Source organism: Cheilinus undulatus, linkage group 7 (assembly GCF_018320785.1).
Source record: "Cheilinus undulatus linkage group 7, ASM1832078v1, whole genome shotgun sequence".
Lineage (NCBI taxonomy): Eukaryota > Metazoa > Chordata > Actinopteri > Labriformes > Labridae > Cheilinus > Cheilinus undulatus.
Window position 1 is genome coordinate 16,257,810 of NC_054871.1, and position 20,062 is coordinate 16,277,871.

The window sequence follows — 20,062 nt, forward strand, 5'->3', positions numbered from 1 at the left end:
ACTGCCTGCACTGTCAATGCCAGATGCAGGGAAATGACAAGCATTTTTACCTGAGTGATTTGTTAAAGGGGCCCTCGATGGCCCTTGTGTACCGTGAAGGCTCCTGCAGGGACACTTTACCTCCTTTCTGCATAGCTGTGTTATGTGTTAGCAGACGACAGATTTACAGGTGTAGAGACTGGATGGAAAACCGTGTCATTTGTGTGTTTCCTTCCTAGAAAAACTGCACTGGAACAGATGGAGATGCATGAATTCTGAATCTTTAGCATATTTGTGGTAGGTTCGCTGGTTGGATTTCCCATTCATTCATCTGGTACTTCTACTGTCTTTTTTGTATGTTATATAACATTTTTTCACTTCTTGGAAATTGGTATAGCTTTACTTTATAAATAAAACTTTGAGGTTTAGATGAAAAATTCTGAATCCTTTCTGTTAAATATCAACCTAGATAAACATTTTTGCTGCTGATATGGTTGCCTAATCCATGGATAGCCCTCATATAAGCTATGACAGAAAACAAACAGCTGTTATAAATAATATCTATATGTTTGTCTTGTTTCCGCCTCCTGTCTCAGCCTTAATTATGAATCTCTTCTTCACTTCATTTATTTCCCTTTTTGATACCTCATACATCTTTCTCCAGATATATTTACTCCCCCAGTTCTCTCCTTTAGAGAGTAAATTCTGTTTTTCTGCTCTATTTCTTCAGTCCCAATACATCTTTTTTTTTTTTTCCCATTTTTCCTCTTGGACGTAGTTTTTCCAAACCCAAAGTCTCCCACACAGCATGTTATCAGACTAAAAATACCTAGCTATCATCTGTAGCCGTGTTTCCCAGGACAATCAGCAGAAATGTGGGGAAATAGTTTAGAAGGATTTCACTGTTCTGCCATGCTGGTTTTCAGAAATGCTAATGACCTGTGAAACCCCCCTGTAAGGCTTGGGCTGTAGATTGAGTGTGAAGAGGAATTTGATCCTTTTTAATCTGTCTTTAATTGGATGTTGTGGGGAAGTGTGGAAGGTGGGTTCACTGCATTATCACCACCTTCTTTCACTGTTGTGCTCATATTTAGCTACCATTGATTACTTTTCACCTCAGTGTATAACTACAATATAGACTATTTACAACAGTCTTTCTTTAAATTCTGTTTTACCAACAACTACTGAAGTGATGAGAAGGCAATTCAAGATGTGCACAGATAGGCAATCAAACTGGCATTATTGTAACTGTGGCATTGTCATCCAGTTAAAGCATTAACTGTGCTCAGGCTGCAAGCTATGATTGCAATTGCACTTGAACCTTAGTTAATATCAGGGTTGAAAGTAACTGATTACATCTACTCAAGTAACTGTAATTGACTGGCTTTTTTATGTACTATTACCTTTACTTTTACTCAGGTACATTTTGAGGGAAGTATTGTACTCCATCAAATTATAAAAAGCATCAAGTACTGAAAAAAATAACACTAAAAGCCAAAATGAGGAGTTTCTAGCATTCTGCCAACTAGAAAATGGCCAGAAGTTTGACTTTCCAAGCACATGACGGTCAGTGGCAAGAGAATGATTTGACATTTTATCCTAAAACAGCTGTTGCATTTGACCTAAGGTTAAGCCACACCTTATAGAAAACAACTGGGTAATAGATTCATCCTCTCTTGTAGTTATTTCACATAAAAAAGATCATATTTTACCGTATATCAAAAGTAGCCAGAATTCCCAGAATTCAGTACCTGGAGTAAATTATAAATTACCCACTTTTTACTTTTACTTGAGTAGATTCATAGATTAGTACTTTTACTTCTACTTAAGTCAGTTTTATCTAAAGAAACTTAACTTTCACTTGAGTACAGTAGTTGTGTGTTTTTTCCACCTCTGGTAAATATGCAACTTGAGCTGCTGTACTTTGAAAAATCTTATTTAATAGAAAGAAACGTCTGCATTTGAGCTCTTAAGAGGCTAAAATTTCCATACTAATAGTGTAGACCCTCGCAACCCAGTGCATGTCAGGTCATGTCACAATTGCAGGTGTATCACAATAGCTGGATGTTGGCAACACATGCAGTTTGCAGCAGAAGATCCAAACAGCTGTCTCGATACACTGAGGCAAAAGAGCACATAGCTGGAAGGCAAAGCTCACATTGCAAAATAGTCCCAAACGCAGAGGCAAGACTGTTTGATACAACAGAATCGATACAATACAATACAATAGATACAGTACAGCACGTTAAAATACTGTATGAAATGGTATGACACAATACAATCACAGTCGAAGTTACAGACAAACGAGTGGTCATAGAAATATGTAATGTCACACACCAGTACATTGACAGGGGAACAAAACGATACGGTACAGTAAAATATGATATAATATAGAACAATTTGGTACAATACAGTACGATACAGTACAAAATGGTACAGTATGGTAAGATACAATACGATAGAATATGATACAATATGGTATGGTATGTCACAGTAATGCACGGTACAGTATGATACAATATGATACAATACAAAGTCAGGGTTAATTTTGTCTACTAAAACTATGACTAAAATGTTCGCCGGCAGCTTTATTTCCATGAGAAAGACTAGACTAAGACTAGCCAAAAATAGATCTTTGATGACTAAAACTGACAAAAAGAAAGTTTAGTTTTCATCAAGATGACTAAAACTAGACTAGGCAAGGCAAAAAATGTTAAGAGGCAAACTTGCCCCCCAAAACATAGGTTTGTCATTTCATGATTATAGACTGTAAAAACAGCTGATCCTGCTGAGTAAGCTTGTATCTGCGACCCTGTTTGGGTCAGTTTTTATGTGTGGGTGTGAAATTAGGAAATGAGAAGCTTTAATGACAGGGAGTGCTCTTGTCTTTAGTAATAGCATGACCTTTGAAGGACCTCTCCCCTTATTACGGCCTCATTTACAACAAACGAAAGGGCCGGGATATTTCCATGGCTGCTATTAGGGCAGGTCAGATGACTGCAGCACGTATTGTTTTTAATGATGTGAAGCATTAGCATTTAAGGCTGTGTCAGATCCCCTTTTGTCCCGGTGTTACCTCATTGTTTCAGCTCTGTTGTGTGTCTGCTGCCCCTGTTTGGCTACATCCATAGAGAATTGAAGTTTATATCAAGTAGAAGTCAGTAATTGTAAAATGCAGTAAACACTCCCTTTCATTTTAGGCAATTGCAAATGACAGTTTAGGTTTGCATGCCTCACTCTGCCTCATGAGTCAATGTCTGTAACACCTCCGAGGTGCCTAACCTAAGGTGAGGAGTTTCCACCTCTCACCAGCCTATATTTCATGGTAATTACTCTGTCTGTGCATCTGTCAAAGCTTCAAAAGACCTCCACATGAAGAAGACAAAATGAACCATTAGCCACTTTTGAATTATAGTAGTTGTGTTGGTTTGATTGAAGTATGGATGGCAGACTGAATGGGTCATCTCTGGATTTTGGAGTGTAAGATATTCAGCCTTGACTGACTTTAAGTGGCTTGTCTCTGCACGCAGAGATGGCTGGCACACAAAAGGCTGTTACACAACAGTCCCAGTGCTGTGTCTGTCATTTAGACCACTTAGCACCATCTTTGATGCAACTGCTCTTTTTTTTCCTTGAGTTTTATACAGTTAAATACCTTCAAGTGTTAGGCAAGGATAATGACCAACCATTTCAAATAAAAGTGCTTGTTTTGTGTGAATGAATAATGAAGCAAGACTTAAAACACTCATATACGTGCCGTTGCTTTTTGCACAAAAATATCTGTAAATCTGCATGTCCCATTTCTGTCATACAGACCTCAAGTGAAGGAAGACACTCAGTTCGTATCTCAGGGCTCAGCACCATTGACTTCCGAGCCGGATTTTCCAGAAAGCCCACCCTGGACTTCAAAAAGACCTCCAGCAGGCCAGTTCAAGGTCAGTGAGGTCAACCTTACCGAATTGTAAAACCACCACAGCTGTTGTCTGTTTTTCCTTTCACCTGTTGTGTTCTTTTACATCTTTAGCTCTGCGACAGCAAAGTATAAAGTGCATGTTATTACAATTTTCCAGGTATTCCCACCCACATCCTGCTGAATACCACTGGGCTTACACCTCCCGCTCGCGCAGACAGGCTGGAGCTCCTGTCAATCACAGGTGAAGTGATGAAGACTTTGCCGATCCGCTACTACCCTGATAGACAGCCATACGGCCTCTGGAACATCACAGAGTTCATCCCACCCAATGAGGCCTTCTTCCTGCGGGTGACGGGATACGACCTGGACGGTTACGTGTTCCAGAGAGTCTCCAGTGTTTCCTTCTCAAGCATTAAACCTGGTCCGTGATGCTGCTTCATATTTGAGTGAATTATCATGTATTTGATCAATAGACAGACTAAGTCTTAGCTCTGCTTGCTGGTTTCCTTTTTCTCTCGTAGATGCCCCTAAGGTTCTGATGCCATCAACCACTCATGGTTACTACCTCCAGAGAGGCGCTGTCAGCTGCCAGATAGAAAGCCTGATCCCTTTTACTCTACGCTTCAGCAGGGACGGAAGGAGACTAGGGGTGGACCAACTCTTCAGGTAAGCAGGACAGCGTGTGCTAGTTCAGTTACAGTCCAGTATACTTTTTCTTATTCTTGAGCTTTATAATCTTGCGGGGCACAGCAGCTCCTTCTCATAAGCCCTGAATCCAGAGAAGGTAAACAACTGTTTGGTACATTTAGAATCAGTTGGTACAGGAGGAGTGTGAATTATCATTCTCTTACCCAGGATGGAAAGAAACTAATTTCATTTACTGAAATTTCTGTAATTGAGTAGTATTTTGAAATCAGTAGTTTTACTTTTACTTAAATATATTTTGGGCGAAATATTGTACTTCATTACATTTAAAAAAGCACAACTAATGAGTAAAAAATAAACACTGAAAGTTAAAATGAGATGGTTAAAGTAGCACATAGAAAGAGATTGATTACACGTCACATCACACGTCACACCAAAACAGCTGTTGGGTTTCACTTAGTTTGCAAAGGTGTGACTTCACCTAAATCGGTGGTTCTCAACTGGTCGAGCATCAGGACTTACCATCCCCTCCTTATAAGAAAGTGACCCAAGTTCATAGCTTGGACCTAGGTGGGAGAAAATATGTGATTAAACAAGGGGAGATTATGAAACAAATGTGTTTGAAAAGCACATGCCAAAAACTGGAAGAGCATACATATGTACATTTCCTCATACTGAATTCTCATGAGGTGGCATGGACATTTTAGTTAATTCTCAAGGAATTGTCTTGTTATACCTGGGGGGGACAGAGCCTTCCCCATAGCTGCCCCTTCCCTCTGGAACTCACTCCCTAAACATATCCAAAACTGTGCTGACTCATCCACATTCAGATCAAAACTCATCTTTTTAAACTGGCTTTTCGTGTGTGATTCTAATGTTGTCTTTTAACTTTTCTTATTTTCTGCTTGTTTGTTTGGATGTTATATTGTCTTTCTGTTTTTTGGCATGTCGTGCCTTTTTTTTTACTGTTGTACAGTGTCTGAGTTTTTAAAATATGCTTTATAAATAAAACATATTGATATTATTATCATTGTTATACTGTTAAAGCTAGCTTTAGTCCAAGAAAAGGAGATTAACAAGTTTAAATCTTGAGAGAATGACCAAAATTTAAATATTTGGATGTATGCCTGCTTAGGACTTATGTACATCACAGACTTCTTCCTGGATTTTTACATTATTTTTCTTGGCTACCCACTGGAAATAGCTCAGCAACCCACTTTTGGCTCCCAACCCATCAGTTGAGAACCCCTGACCCAAATAATCTGGTTGGAGACCACTATTCTCATGTTGTTATTGCTAATAAAGAAATTCATATTTTTCTGTACAACTCATTAGTAGCAACTCAGTATAAGTAAACTTTACATTAAATACATTTAACTTTTAGATTTATAATCCATTACTTTTACTTCTACTGAAGTAAATTTAACCAAAGTAACTGTACTTTTACGTTTACTTTCTGATTACATTTTTAAATCAGTAATCAGAGAACAGCAACTAACATTTGATTGATTAGACAAACACAAACAGGATACACATCATATTAAGGGTTGTGTTAGTGAGAGGTTGAATGGATTCACTTTTATTCTCATCACTTTGAAGACAATGGTTTTAAATTTCCTCCTTTTAATTCCAGTGAGTCTGACAATGCGACATGGGCAATACCCAAGGTTACTCTGAAAGATGAAGGCTATTACGAATGTGTTGCAATCAGCAGTGCTGGGACAGGAAGAGCTCGCACCTTTCTGGATGTGTCAGGTAAGCGCACATACCAAGACTTAGGTACCATGGGTTAAAAACGATGTATTAAAATTGCACATCTCTGGCCATATAATAGTACCGTTTTTCCATAAATCCATGTGTAGCTGATCCCTGACTAGTAGGACTTGCCCATTTGTATTAAGACTAAAAGAACTGGTTAAAATCATCTGGTCAGAGTCAACCAATCAGGTTTAGCTTTCACATAACCTGCCAATTATCATCCAGCTTCATGACTTGTTTCAGCAGCTCTTCATCTCTCCTCCGCTTACTTTCTCACTCTCTCCTGTACCTTGGTAGTTCTGAAGGCACAACATTGTGTAGGAACACCTAAGTTGCTACTTTTTGTCATTGAACCTGCGGACTGGCTGTAAGTCTTTCTGCCCGCCGAGTCCAACATAACTGAGTGAGATATGCAGTGGGTGACATATGTTCATGTTTTGAGTATATTTCCTGAAGGGATGTGAGTAAGCATAGGGAGAGGTTGAGATTTTCTGTTCCATTAAAATTTTTGTGTCACTTACTGCCTCTTTAAATAAACAACAGACACACAATATGGTGTCTTTGTTGTCAAGGTAAATCATCAGTGGCATTAATTCCAGAAAAACAAAGCAGAGGGGGCACTATTACAACTATAATACTGTAGTTTATGCTCATATACAGAATGGTTAGAAAGCCTGCCATCCCTTCATAATGAGCCAGTATGGAGCAAAGTGATGAAGTTAAAGCCATCATCATTTGAAATACACAACTGCTCCGACACAAACCCATGCAGTTACACTACTTATGGGCATACAGTTGGAATTCAAGGGTCACTTACTGTGGGTTATATTTTATAGGATTCAAGGTCTCTTGCTGTGGATCCCATGCAGGGAACCTGCGTGATGACAGAATACATGCAGCTTTATGGAAAATCTGACCCTAACACGAGGTTGTAATCCATGCCCCACAGCCATCATGTCATCGGGTTTATGTTATATGGTTTGTGTGCCTGGTTTGAAAAGCAACAGACTGTGCATATGATGTAAGACGAGAATACATGGAGGGTTGTAAAAAACGTTTTTGGCTATGAACCAAGAAAATGCAGAAATATGATGGTGTGACTTTGTGCTACCTCTGAGGTACACAGCTTTATAACATCCAACATAAATCTGGTCACACAAAAAAATAAATGTAGTGATTTACAATCAGATTGACAAATTTATGATAAAGGTAGTCTAGTAATGCATTTAGATCATGATATTGTGACTATAATGATGTCAATCAGTCGAGCACAGTTTGAATATAAACTTTTAAAACATCAGTGTAAGCACAGGGCAGTATAATTGAAATTTGCCTTCTCCAAGTTTTGTCTGTAGAGCATTTTTAACCGAACCCCTCCTAGTAAGAGACACCAAAGCCGGCACCATTAGTCCTAAACCTCACAGTTAAGTTTCTTTGTCAAATTGTTGCTTCAAAAAACCATCCAACTGGTAAATTTGCTGGAGCCTCATTGAAATGATGAATGCCAAGTAGAGAAGAAGGTGGAGTGCAGAATACACTAGAATGGCCGTCTGAGGCGGCAGACCCACGGCTAAGCAGCGCCACCGAGGAACTCACGCTCCCATTGATTACTATGGTGTTCAAAATTTGAAATGTGAGAAAAACCGAACGGGTGCGTGGATCATCACCTAAATCCAATCGATTCTTCCCTGTCACTTTCCCAATATTCCCTGAAAGTTTGGTGAAGATCTGACTTTCCGTTCTCGAATTATCTTGTACACATACAAACAAACAAACAAACAAACAAACGAACACAGATACGGAAACCTTTACATAACCCCTGCCGATTTCATCGGCGTGGGTTATAATAAAGTCATTTGGGGAAAACAGAAGAAGGGGGCTCAGATCCAAGCAGGGATCCATCTGATATATGAATGAAAATTGTTAATTTCCATTAATGCCATAGTGTAACTATGCAGGGAAGACTTTACCCAACTGTTTTAATGTCTCTTAAATAGGTGAAAATAATCACTTTTTCTGCAACTCTGACCTTTATTACTTGGTCAGTTGTATTGCTAGAAAGAAACACATTTAATACTCACACAGCTGCCAAATGTACACCATGTCTTCCAAATCCCAAGGAGCTGTACTTAAATCCCCTGTATCCTCCTTGTATTAGAGCCAGAGCCTCTACTCCCTCTCCTTGCCCCTCGTCTCTGTCCTTAGACTTTCCCCCGCTTAGCTCTGGATCACCCCTGAAAAATGTTTGATGACAGCTTGAGGCTCCAGGGACTGTTTCTGACATGGTAATGACAGAACTGGTCAAGTAAGAAGGGACAGAGAGAGTGACGACAGGGGAAAATGCAGAATGAAGAGCATCATTTTAACAAGATTTGATTCAAAAATTAGATTTCACTTGCACATTCCCAAAAGTGCACAAAGAGCAGTTGTTGACTCCTTTGCACATTGTTTAATTTGGACGAGTGTAAGGGTGAAGAGGTACAATAATTACAGCTTTTCTATAAATGGAAGCACTCTTCACCTCACTTAAATTGGTCCGAATGAGTGGCTTCAGGCTGTTCCAACTGTCTCAAGGCTTATTGGAACAGATTTAAGTTCATTTATGGTACAAAAAAATCATTTTCACTGACATTGTTCCTCAAGACTGGAAAAATGACAAGTCTTCACACAGCAAAATGAAATGATTTGTTCTGAACATTCCCAGTGATTTCAACAGCAATATTTGGTTCAAGACAGCTGAAGTTTTGCTTTTTCAGCTAGCTACAAAACCTTGAATGTTGTCGATTAAGGTTTAAAATGGGCAACATAAACCTCTGGCATAATAGCATGTTGAAAAACAGTGATGGTTAGTCATTCTTTTATTTTTTATCTGGTGTCTCTATATGTCTTTCACATGTTCTGTTTTTTTCCAGTTCACCAACACAGGTGTGGCTCACAAAGGCTGATAAGTCAGAGCCACAACACCCTGTGTCTTTAAAGGAGGGGAACATAAAGCAGGGTGTCATCTGCATGTGAGTGGTTAGAAATACCCTGGCTGAGTGATAACCTGTAAACTGGGATTAAGAGAGGACCAAGAATAGATCCTTGGGGAACACCACAGTGAAAATCAAAGCAGATAAAGGGAAATTTGTCACAACAGCTGAAAGGGTTCTATGAGAAAAGTAGGACTGTAGGAGTTGTAAGGTACTGCCTATCTCATTTATTTTTTTGTGTACAGGGTTTTATGGGCTGTATAATGTCTCAAAATAATTGATAGCAATGTAAAGAGAGAAGTTAAGTTAATACCTGACTGTAGGGAGTCACACAGAAATGTATCTGGCGAAAGGTGGAGAGTGTTTGACTTATATGTTTGAGGTCACCAGTTTGAAAACAGGCCCACTCCTGAGATTTTCATTGGATGAACTGGTCACCTTTACATTTCTTCGGTGGCTTTAACAGTGAGACACGCCTTGAAAATTACCTTGTGAGAACAAGTGATGAATGTTGTGAGTGAAACAGACTGTTAAACTGTTAAACAGAGTCTTCAAATACAGTACTGTGCTGAAAATTTGGGCATGTTTGAGCCAAAAACTGAGGCTAAAGTAGGGGTTGGATGTGGCGAGTGAGCCACTTGAGGGCACCATCAGGCAGGAAGGAGCATAAATACAACCCCAGTGGTGCTCTGGATGTCTTTGCACATTTAGGGCGGAGTAAGGGTTGGATGTGGTGAGTGAGCATGGCCAAGGGTACCAACTAGGCAAGGGGTAGCGTCACAGGCCCCTGGTTGTGCCGTGGATGTCCTAAGGACCTGAAAACCGCTAGCAGTCATGAGTCAAGTTTGACCTTGGCTGCCAAGCAATACACGTGTCTAGCTTGGCTCTGCCTTGGGTTGTGACATATCGGGCCTTGTGATGAATCCTTAGCGCCCAAATCGTATGCACATGACCATGTATTGTGCAATCCTTCTTCTTACAGTTATAGATTACTTTCTAAGGATGGCCAAAGTGGATTATTTACACATCCTTTCAATGTTGCTGACATCATTTTCCCTCTTCTGCAGAGCCGCCTCCGGCCATTACCGTGGAGGGGAATGTAACTGTGTCTCCCAGCTCCCATGCCATCCTCACCTGCCACGTCGCCAGCACTGTCAGCTTCAACCTCACCTGGCTGAGAGGTGGTCATGATGCCCGTCTGGACCCAAGGGTACATGTGCTGACTAATCTCTCACTACAAGTGTCCTCTGCGACCCCAGATCATGCTGGTTGGTACGAGTGCATCGCTATAAATGAAGGAGGGGTGACGGCAGAGCGGATCTACCTCACGGTGCAAGGTGAGGAGTGTTTTTATATCATTGAACACATTCAAAAATATGTAGGCAGCTTCCTAAATCTGGAGTAAACATTTACACAAAGGAGAGCAAGACTTATTTAACAAGCGCACAATGCTTTCTCCAGCTCACTATAACTCACCCTAATGCTTTTTTTTTTAGACGTGTGAAAATGATTTATGCCTGATTCTAAGACTGTAATACACAGAGTTTTCCATGTAATACAGCCGTGTGCTTTCATACTCTCGTCCCTAACACTTCATCGACACTGGACCAGGAACTCTTTGTTGTACAGATAGATTATTGCTGGCTATCTTGACTAAACCACAGAGTCGTGTCCTGCGCCAGGCCGGGAAATGTGGATGTAATGCAGCTGCTTAAATCTGTCTTTAAGTGATGATTTCAGCAAAAAAAGAATTTAGATAAAGCAAGTGAGAACAGCAAGGAATTTCATTTGACATAATTCAATCTGTCCAAATGAAATTCCAGTATTTACTTTGTTATACAGCCATCAGTCCCAGAAGAAGCTTAATTAAAAGGCCATATGCTGTATACTTTACCCTAAATTCCTGCTTTCATGAGACCTGCCAAGTTTGGATTTTCTGAAGCAAAGAGAGAAAAACAAATTGTTCCACTTCACCTTAAGACGACTGTTTTTCTTGGCCTGTATTTCAATAACTGGAAAGGTTGCATTGATTTAACTTGGAGCTGTCACCCTCAGATAAACCCCCCAGTGACACATATTGAAAAGTTGCAGGTTTAACACCAATGCTGCAGACAGGTTTTGGAGGGGAGCTCTGTCATTTGGCTCATCTCACTGAGGGATTAGTTACACAGTTGTTCCTACAACTTTTTCCCTTTTTCACCTGGATATTTTTCTCTTTTTACATTTCCCCCACCTTTATATCTTTTCTCTATGCCATCGTGTCACATCACTCTTTTTTATATTTATTCTTTTCTTTGACAAACGTTTTTTTTCTTCTCTTTTCATGCTTCATCACTCCTAAATCTTGGCGTAAAACAGCTGTCAGCAAGCCCTGGGGGTTTCCTAAATACCCCTTGGTTAGACTCATCCTAGTTATTAGTTTTCCTTTGAAGTGAGCCGAGTCAACCAGAATTTGAAAACCTTCTTTTCTGACCATTTAATATCAATATTTTCGGCCTTTTCATGTCTTTATTTACAGGACAGAACACTCAGTATAGCCTTAAGCAGGGATGATAGAAGGGGGGGATGACATATGGCTGATAGCCAATGGTGGGAGTCAAACCCAGGTTGAATACTTTGAGGGCTACAACCTTTAACTACACAGGACCTGCAATTTAACCCCTGAGTGCTCTCCTTTCTGTTCATTTTGGATATAAACTCCACACTTTTACACATTATAAATGTCAATTCAGTGCCTATTAAAGGTATTCACCCCCTTGGACGTCTTAGCCTTTTATTGATTGGCAAAAAAATACAACAGACACTCTTTAATTTCAAAGTGAAAACAGATTTCAACAAATTATGTCAGTTAAATCAAAACATGTAATATAAAAAAGTGTTTACATAAATATTTACCCCCTCTAAAGTGACTGACCTAATTCAACAGAGGTCAAGCCAGTTGGTGAATTTTTCTCAAGTGATTTGTAATATACAGACACCTGTTTCTGGAAAGTCCAGTCACTGGCTAACCAGTATTCCTGGCTACCATTACATCGTGTAGACAAAAGAACACTTCAAGCAACTCAGAGAGAAGGTTATTGAAAAGTATAAGTCAGAAGATGGATATAAAAAAAATGTCAAGGCGCTGAACACCCCAGAGTTCAGTTAAATTCACCATCAAGAAATGGTAGGATGTGACGCATGTGTTAACCGCCAAGATCAGGCAATCCTCACAAACTGGGTGGCCATGCAAGAAGGAGACTAGTGAGAGACTCTGGAGGAGTTACAAGCTTCAGCAGCTGAGATGGGAGAGTGACTGCATACAACAACTGTTGCCCAGGTTTTTCACCAACCAAAGCATTATAGGAGAGTGGCAAAGACAAAGGCACTGTTGAAGAAAACTTAGATTAAATCTGGACTAGAGTTTACCAAAAGGTATGTGGGAGACTCCATGGTCAAGTTGAAGAAAGTTCCTAGGTCTGATGAGACCAAAATTGTGCTTTTTGGCCATCAGACTAGACGCCATGTTTGGTGGACACTAAACACATGCACATCACTACAAACACACCATCCCCACTGGGAAGCACAATGGTGGCAGCATCATGCTGTGGGGATGCTTCTTGGCAGTCTGACCGGGAAGGCTTGTAAAGGTAGAGGGTAAAATGATAACAGCAAAATAAATAAAATCCTGGGGAACAATATTACTCAGACTGTCAGAGAACTATGGCTTGGGAGAAGATTTATTTTCCAGCAAGAAAATGATCTGAAGCTAACAGCAGAAGCTACGCAGAAGTGTTTTAAAGACAACAAGGTAAATGTTTTGGAGTTGCACAGCCTAGACCTCAATCCAATAGAGAATATAGACAATAAAATCATTAAAAGAGTAAAACATTCAATGGTTTTATAGGCAGTGTTTGCAACAAAGTAAATGCTTTCTGTTAGACAACTCTGTAATGATAAGAGTGATTTGAATAGATGCCAACATAACATTTGTTGTTGAACATTTATTACTGGAACAGAATCAGTGTTTTCTGCTTTTTAATGTGTGAGAAAAATAGTGAAAAACATTTTAAGCTTGTTTATTTGGCAGCAGGAAGAGGTGGATTTGAATTGAGTTTTATTTTGTTGTCTTCCTGCTGATATACAAAGAAAAATAAGCAACCTGTAGCTTTTTCCTTTTGCAACACTGTTCTAGACACAGTAAAAACAACCTGAAAATGCTAATTTGACTGCACAACGTTTTCACAGTTAAACAGAATCATTAGGTGGCATAATGTTAAATTAAAACAAAGATACATATTGAGAAGATGACAACAAAGTGAGCCAAGAAAGGATGAGTTTGATATATAAGGGGAGGATGCGTTGTGAGTGGGAGTGAATGCAGTTAAGTGAAGAAGAACAAAGAGGGTACGATTAAGCAAGTGATGAAGGGAGGACTAAAGACAGGCTTGCTTCTGACACATATCGGCTGCTGCTGAGTCAGGGTGGAGGAATGTCTACCCTCTCTGGAACTCCTTGTTTCTTAGATCAGTGGTCTCCCTGCCCCCCTCAGTGCAGGGCAACCTTTAATGTTGGAGGAAGCACGTGAACACAGTAAGGGGCCCTACATGACCTTATCTGTGTCGTACAATCAGCGCAGCGTGGCCTCAGGTGCCGCTTTGGTGAAGATCAAGGTGGCAAGTGGTGGTATTTAAATTTGTTCAAGTCAAGGTTGTAATATATCAAAGGAATTGTTGTAAATTTACTGTTAACAGCTGGTAAATTTGCTGTATTTCCTTCAAAATGTGACATTCTTGTAGTTTAAGTGGAAGAAATATTGCAAAGTTTATACATTCCTCCACATTGAACTTGTAACTACAGGCGTTTTTCACACCAGCAACTCTTTATCAGAACACCTAGAAACACTGTCTGCTTTTGATGTTTTAGGTAGCAGAAAATTAGTATTAAGTTATCTCACTATCTATAAGGCCAGCCCAGGCCACAGTTTTAACATTAAAGCTCATGTGAGAACTTTAAGGTTTGCATAAATTTTTCGCCCTCTGTGGACAAAGCAGTATCTGCTTTCCCTTGCAAATATTTTTGTCCTGTGCTTGTGTGGGCAGTGTTTGCTGACAAAATTTTACCCTGGTTTCTTTATACAGTTAAATCACTTATACTGGATATTTGCTGTGGAAAATGAGAAAAGGTTGTTTTTGTTTTTAGCATGCTGTAATTTGTTGTATCAGCTTTTATCCATGTTAAAAATCCCATTATAGAAATTTTGAAACTTGTTGTTGAAGATTTAGTTTGCTTTTTCTAATCGTAAGGAGCCAAAAGTGCATTGCGAGGCAGTAAAAGTAAAAGGTTGTAGCTTCACAAAAAGTACTTTAATGTGTTGTAATTTATATTTAAACATGTTTATAAGCGTAAGAAATTTTCCACAGCTCAGTTAGACTTAAAAAATGTTAAGCCAACATAAATATAAAGATAAAATCAAATTGATAAAACTTAAAATGGCTTAGTATCTGCTACTTAACAAATACTGTTTTTTCAGTGATATTACTTGAAATTTTTTAGGTAATTGGTTTCCGCTAACATTTTGAGTTCTGTTATTGTATCAGGGTTTATAGTGTGTTTTACCTGTTTCATAACCTGTTCAAAAACTCCTCATAAGAGTGTTTAGTACCAAAGATAAATCCATCAATGAGCAAGCACTTTTCAACTGTTGCAAGTAAAGACATTTTTTTAATCAAGGCTGAATACTTGAGTTCATTGGTAGACAGCAATTTTCCCTGATGAGACAGACTATCAGAGAAAAACAGGTAGATAGGGAGATGTAGATGCAGCAGTTACACTGACCATCTACTGTCATCTGCTTTAATGAGGTTTACAATTGCTGTACATTTAAAGTACAGTGCAGGGTGAAGAAGAAGGGCTGAGGCTGTTTTTGACTTTGAACCTCTAAAATTTATGAAGTTTATTCTTGATCCAGAGTGGACATTTTTTTAAAGTTTCAAGAAAAATCCTCCAAGCATTTTCAATATATGTAGTTCACAATCAACAGATGAACATAAAGTACAATGACCTGCACCTTTGACCTGTGACCTCCAAAATGCAATTCATCTGTGAGTCAGAGTGGACATTCGTGCAAAGCTTGAAGAAATTCCCTCCAAGTGTTCTTGAGAATTATCAGAATGACCAACTTACTGAGTGACTGATGGGTAATCTGACCAAAAGTCGAACAGACGGATGGATTAATGGACAACCTGAAGAACATAAAGCCTCTAACCCTGGCTGTGGCCAGCATGGAGGCATAAAAAAGCCAACAGATAATAACAACTACAAGCAGTACTAATAATAGTGGTAAAACGTGTCAAATATTGGCATTGATTACTGTAACAATTTAAGTGTACGCATGACTATTCATAGTTGTAGAAGAAATGGGATTCAAGTAGTTGAACCTCATCTGGCTGGGGCTTCCTTTACTTGTCTTTGGATTTCATCATTAATAAATGAGTACAGTTTGTGAAATAGTAACAACTATTTCACAAACTGTGCTTTGCACACAATGGAAAGGTCTGAGACTCTGTAAAAGACTGAAGCAGTGGGAACAGAAAAAAGAAAACACACCCCTGAAGGGTTCAGTTACACATCATGAATCAATTGGAAAATCTTTAGAGATTCTGCAGCTTTTCTGGGTCTGGATTCAGTTTCTCCCACTGTTTTACCAATAAAGAAGGAATGATGGTGAATGATACACTGAGAAACAATATTGGATTTACTAACAGCTATAACTCCTCAGTCTACATTGACAATAAAAGTTAATGCCCTGTTGCATTAACTTTCTCCTAACTGTGTTTAGGAGAAAGTTCCTATAAGATCAATCTTACACACACCTTTCACTGGTTCTTTGATTTTAATTCTTGTATCTTCTTGACTTTGCCTCTGGTGGATTGTAATACCTGTTTTAAGTAGTCATTATAGTATGTGTCTAAATTCAAAGATAATATATTTTTATCTTCTGCTGTTTCTCTAGAGGTGCCCAGGGTGTCAGTGCAACCACAGAATCAAACCTTTACTACAGGAGACGAAGTGAGGATCAGATGTTCAGCCAGTGGATACCCACCCCCACGTTTAGTTTGGACCCACAATGACATGTTCCTCATGGCATCCACCAGGTGAATTAATAGCCATGATATTTATGGGTTGCTTTCCCTTTGGGGGGTTATTGATGTATTTTTTTCTGCTGGGTTTGGGTTCTTTGAAATTCGTGCATGTATGCTTTGTTTTTATGTATGTCTTTATGTACGTATGTGAAAGCTTTGTAAACTTATTTTTAGGAATGCTATACAAAAAAAGGTTATTACTTCATGTTTTACTATTTTGAATAGGACATTGGAGGCCAGCTGGTTACAAAACTAGCTATGAATGTAAATTGATTTCTACTTTGTTATCAGCCTTGACAGTCAAAGCCCTCCATAAAAATGCTGAATTGGGTATTTTCTTTGCTCAGACACAGGATGACTCCTGATGGCACACTGGTTATAAGAAACATGGAGCAAAAGGACGGAGGAGTGTATGGCTGCCTTGCCAGTAACCAAGCTGGGACGGACACCATGACATCTATCCTGACTTACATTGGTGAGTGCACAGAGCAAAAGCAGTACAGAAGTGACATGGTTAATAGTATAGGATTGCATAGACCTGTAGTAAATCTTAGACAAGAGGTTGAGTACATTGGTCACCAGGAAAACCTGTCCTTCTTCACACATGTGCACCAGTGGGCTATTATCCTGACCTTTGACTTGCAAAGAAATTTGGTATGCCTGGAAATGCTAGCAAATGGACCAAACCATGGGCTGTTTGAAAAAGAAATAACAAATTATTGCAGCCTCAAGTTCAGCCATTAAAGGGTTTTGAAATCAAAGTGACCAGTATGCAACACTAGATCTCTATGCTTGTTGATGTTGTACAGACTTGTGAATCTAAGTAGCTCCTAAAAGCATAGCCATGCTTCCATCGTTTTTACTCTAACCTGGGCCAATTTTTAAATGAGCATCCTATTTTGATGAAATGACTTTAATAGAGATTTGAAACCAAAATCTCAAGGAAAAGGACCCAGTAAATCTCATGTAAAGTTTGATCAATTCACAGTTTGATTTCATCCAGTCAGCCAACCTTTCATCTGTTAGTGAAGATGCCTTTTAGTAGCCTTTATACTTATCAATATCAAAAGGGGTTCCACAAGGTTCTGTGCTAGGTCCTGTACTTTTTACATGTCAATGATATTTTTCCTGTATCATCAAACTGTAATGCCCAATTTCATGTTAATGACAGTCTTGAACTGCTTTGCTGATACTGCAACAAAGGCCACTGAAACCCTACAACATATACTACAACCTGCAAAATAGACTCCTCAAACTGAATTTTTTTCTGAATGCAAACAAAACTTAAATACTCTCCTATAAAAGCAGAGATAACACAGATACCATTTTACACGTAACAACTTTGGGGGCTCATGATATCGAGAGGGCCATTCAATACAAATATTTCAGTGTCTAGTTGGTTTAAGAATTTACATTTCTATTCAGTAATTGCAAGATTAAGACAGAAAATTGAATTTTCTGGACAGAAACAGATGATTTTCTGCTGGCCTGTAGTATTTGGATAATTGAAGCCATCTTCATGTCTGTTTTGGTTTATGGAGATGTAATTCATAGGCTCCCCGACTAAGTTTACTCTTCCCTCAGATTTATCACCAGTGACAGCTGTTTCACTCATGAGTGCATCCTATAAGACAAAGTTGGTTGACTTTCACTGACAGTTAAAATGTGAAAGACATTGGCTTTCATTTATTTATAATGCTCTCACTAAAATTTGTCTTCCTACATCACTTCTTTATTCAGCTGGACAAATACTTATCACCAGACATGATCAAGTGATTGCCCAAACCCACAACTAAATACTAAACTTGGAAAATCATCCTTTCACATTTGTGCTGCACCCAGATGGAACACCCTACAATGTGTACTTAAACTCAATTGACAGCATGGGTGAACTGAAAACATGATGATAAACCACTGGACTCATGGATGCTTCTAACTGTAATCTGCTTTTTTATTTGTGAAGCTCCTTACTTATTGTGTTCTGTCTTTAAAGGTCATGTATCTACCCCTTAAGACAAGTTTATGTTGGTCTCAGAGGTCCACAAAGCATGCCTGTGATGTTTGTTTATGAAAAATAAACACTCCAGTAATGGATTTTTGCATGTCTAAAAACCCCCTCTGTTTCACTCTGCTCAGAACGAGCTGTTTCTGTGTCTGTAGCTTTAAATTTTAATGAGCTGTCTGACTCCACCCCTGACCACACCCCTCTCAGGAAATGGATGTGGCTTAATGGATGTTGCTCTCCTGATCATGAGAGGAAGGCGGAACTTTCTTCCAAGAAGGGAGGGCCCGCTGAACCTGGGGGCGGGGCTGACTCCCCACATGTCATCATGAGGGGAAAATCTGAGAACAGCTTGCTTCAGCACAAATTTTCTGAAAGGTGGAGAAAGAGAGGGGGAGGGGGGGATGGATTTTTCTGATTCTTGGAGGGACTGTGGACAGGCTAGAAAATAAAAACTGAAAAGGTGTATTTTGCGTAATATGTGACCTTTAAGTGTATTTATTCTAATTGTACTCTGAAATAAGGGCATGCCTTCAATTATTTTATAGATTAGATATTTGTTGAATAAATTCAGAAATAATACAGGTTTCAATTACTTCTCATTTGGTTGGCCTTTAAAACTAGAGGCTTTAACCTGTTGTATAGGATCCATACAGTGGGCTGAACTGAAAACTATCTAGCTGTAAGGAAGAAAAATTAGACGTACGCTTCAGCTGCATTGAGGAATCACATACTACTCTTTCATTAACTTTTGATATTATGCCAATGTTCTATTTCAAACTATTTTTCTCTAGAATCCCCAGTGGTGACAGTGGCATTGAGTGATATTCTCATCAGCATTGGTGAAACCACAGTGATGGCCTGTTCTGCATCTGGAGTCCCACAGCCAGAGATCTGGTGGTACAAAGGTAATACCTTAAAATCTTAGCAGCAAAAGCAAGTACGACCAATGAAGAGCTTTTATAATATACATGAAATAAACAAATAAAAACCCTAATGCTAGTACATTTTTATAAAGCTGTGTCTGAAATAAAAACATTTTTGACATAAAATAGTTGAGAACTTTTCATTGTGAACCATAGATATAAAAATGATGACCGCTAAACTTATATACCGTTTCAACTGTAGGTGATATTCGACTGCATTCATCATCTCTCGTGGACGTGGACACATTAGGAGGCACACTGACAATCAAGGAGACAAAAGATGTTGATGCAGGAGATTACACCTGTGTAGCTGTCAATGCAGCTGGCACTTCTTCAGGAAAGATCTCTCTGGATGTTGGAGGTGAGAGTATGAGACAATTCAGTGTAATGAGCCCTGAATGAGAAAAGAATAGCCTAGCCTTAACATATGGGCCAATTTTTCAGGGTTTTTGCACTCAAAAAATAAATTATGCCAAAACCTGAACTTTAAGTAATTAAATTGCATGTAAATTTTCCATGTATTTTTATCAAATTAGTTCAGGGTGAAATAATACTTAAATGCTTAAAACCTTGTGGAGAGAGGTTGAAATTATGAAGTAACTTGGTCATATTTCATTGAATTAGATTCATGCAAACCTGCACATAAAGGTTAACTGTTTACTTACTAGTTAGTTACTTTAGTTAGTTATTTATTACTAAATATAAACTTAAGTTGATCTTTCACACAATCTTTATTTGTTGAT

The 20,062-nt window shown here is 38.9% G+C and overlaps 1 protein-coding gene across 1 annotated transcript in view; it reads left to right on the plus strand.

Annotated features, from left to right (window-relative positions):
- hmcn1 (hemicentin 1) overlaps positions 1–20,062 on the plus strand; it is a 120,873-nt gene that overhangs the window by 38,478 nt on the left and 62,333 nt on the right. Inside the window, exons 7-15 of the mRNA XM_041792071.1 lie at positions 3,794–3,914; positions 4,050–4,313; positions 4,414–4,558; positions 6,171–6,292; positions 10,335–10,604; positions 16,262–16,403; positions 16,739–16,866; positions 19,188–19,301; positions 19,522–19,680. Coding sequence (XP_041648005.1) covers positions 3,794–3,914; positions 4,050–4,313; positions 4,414–4,558; positions 6,171–6,292; positions 10,335–10,604; positions 16,262–16,403; positions 16,739–16,866; positions 19,188–19,301; positions 19,522–19,680 — 1,465 coding nt within the window. The remainder of the gene's footprint in view (positions 1–3,793; positions 3,915–4,049; positions 4,314–4,413; positions 4,559–6,170; positions 6,293–10,334; positions 10,605–16,261; positions 16,404–16,738; positions 16,867–19,187; positions 19,302–19,521; positions 19,681–20,062) is intronic.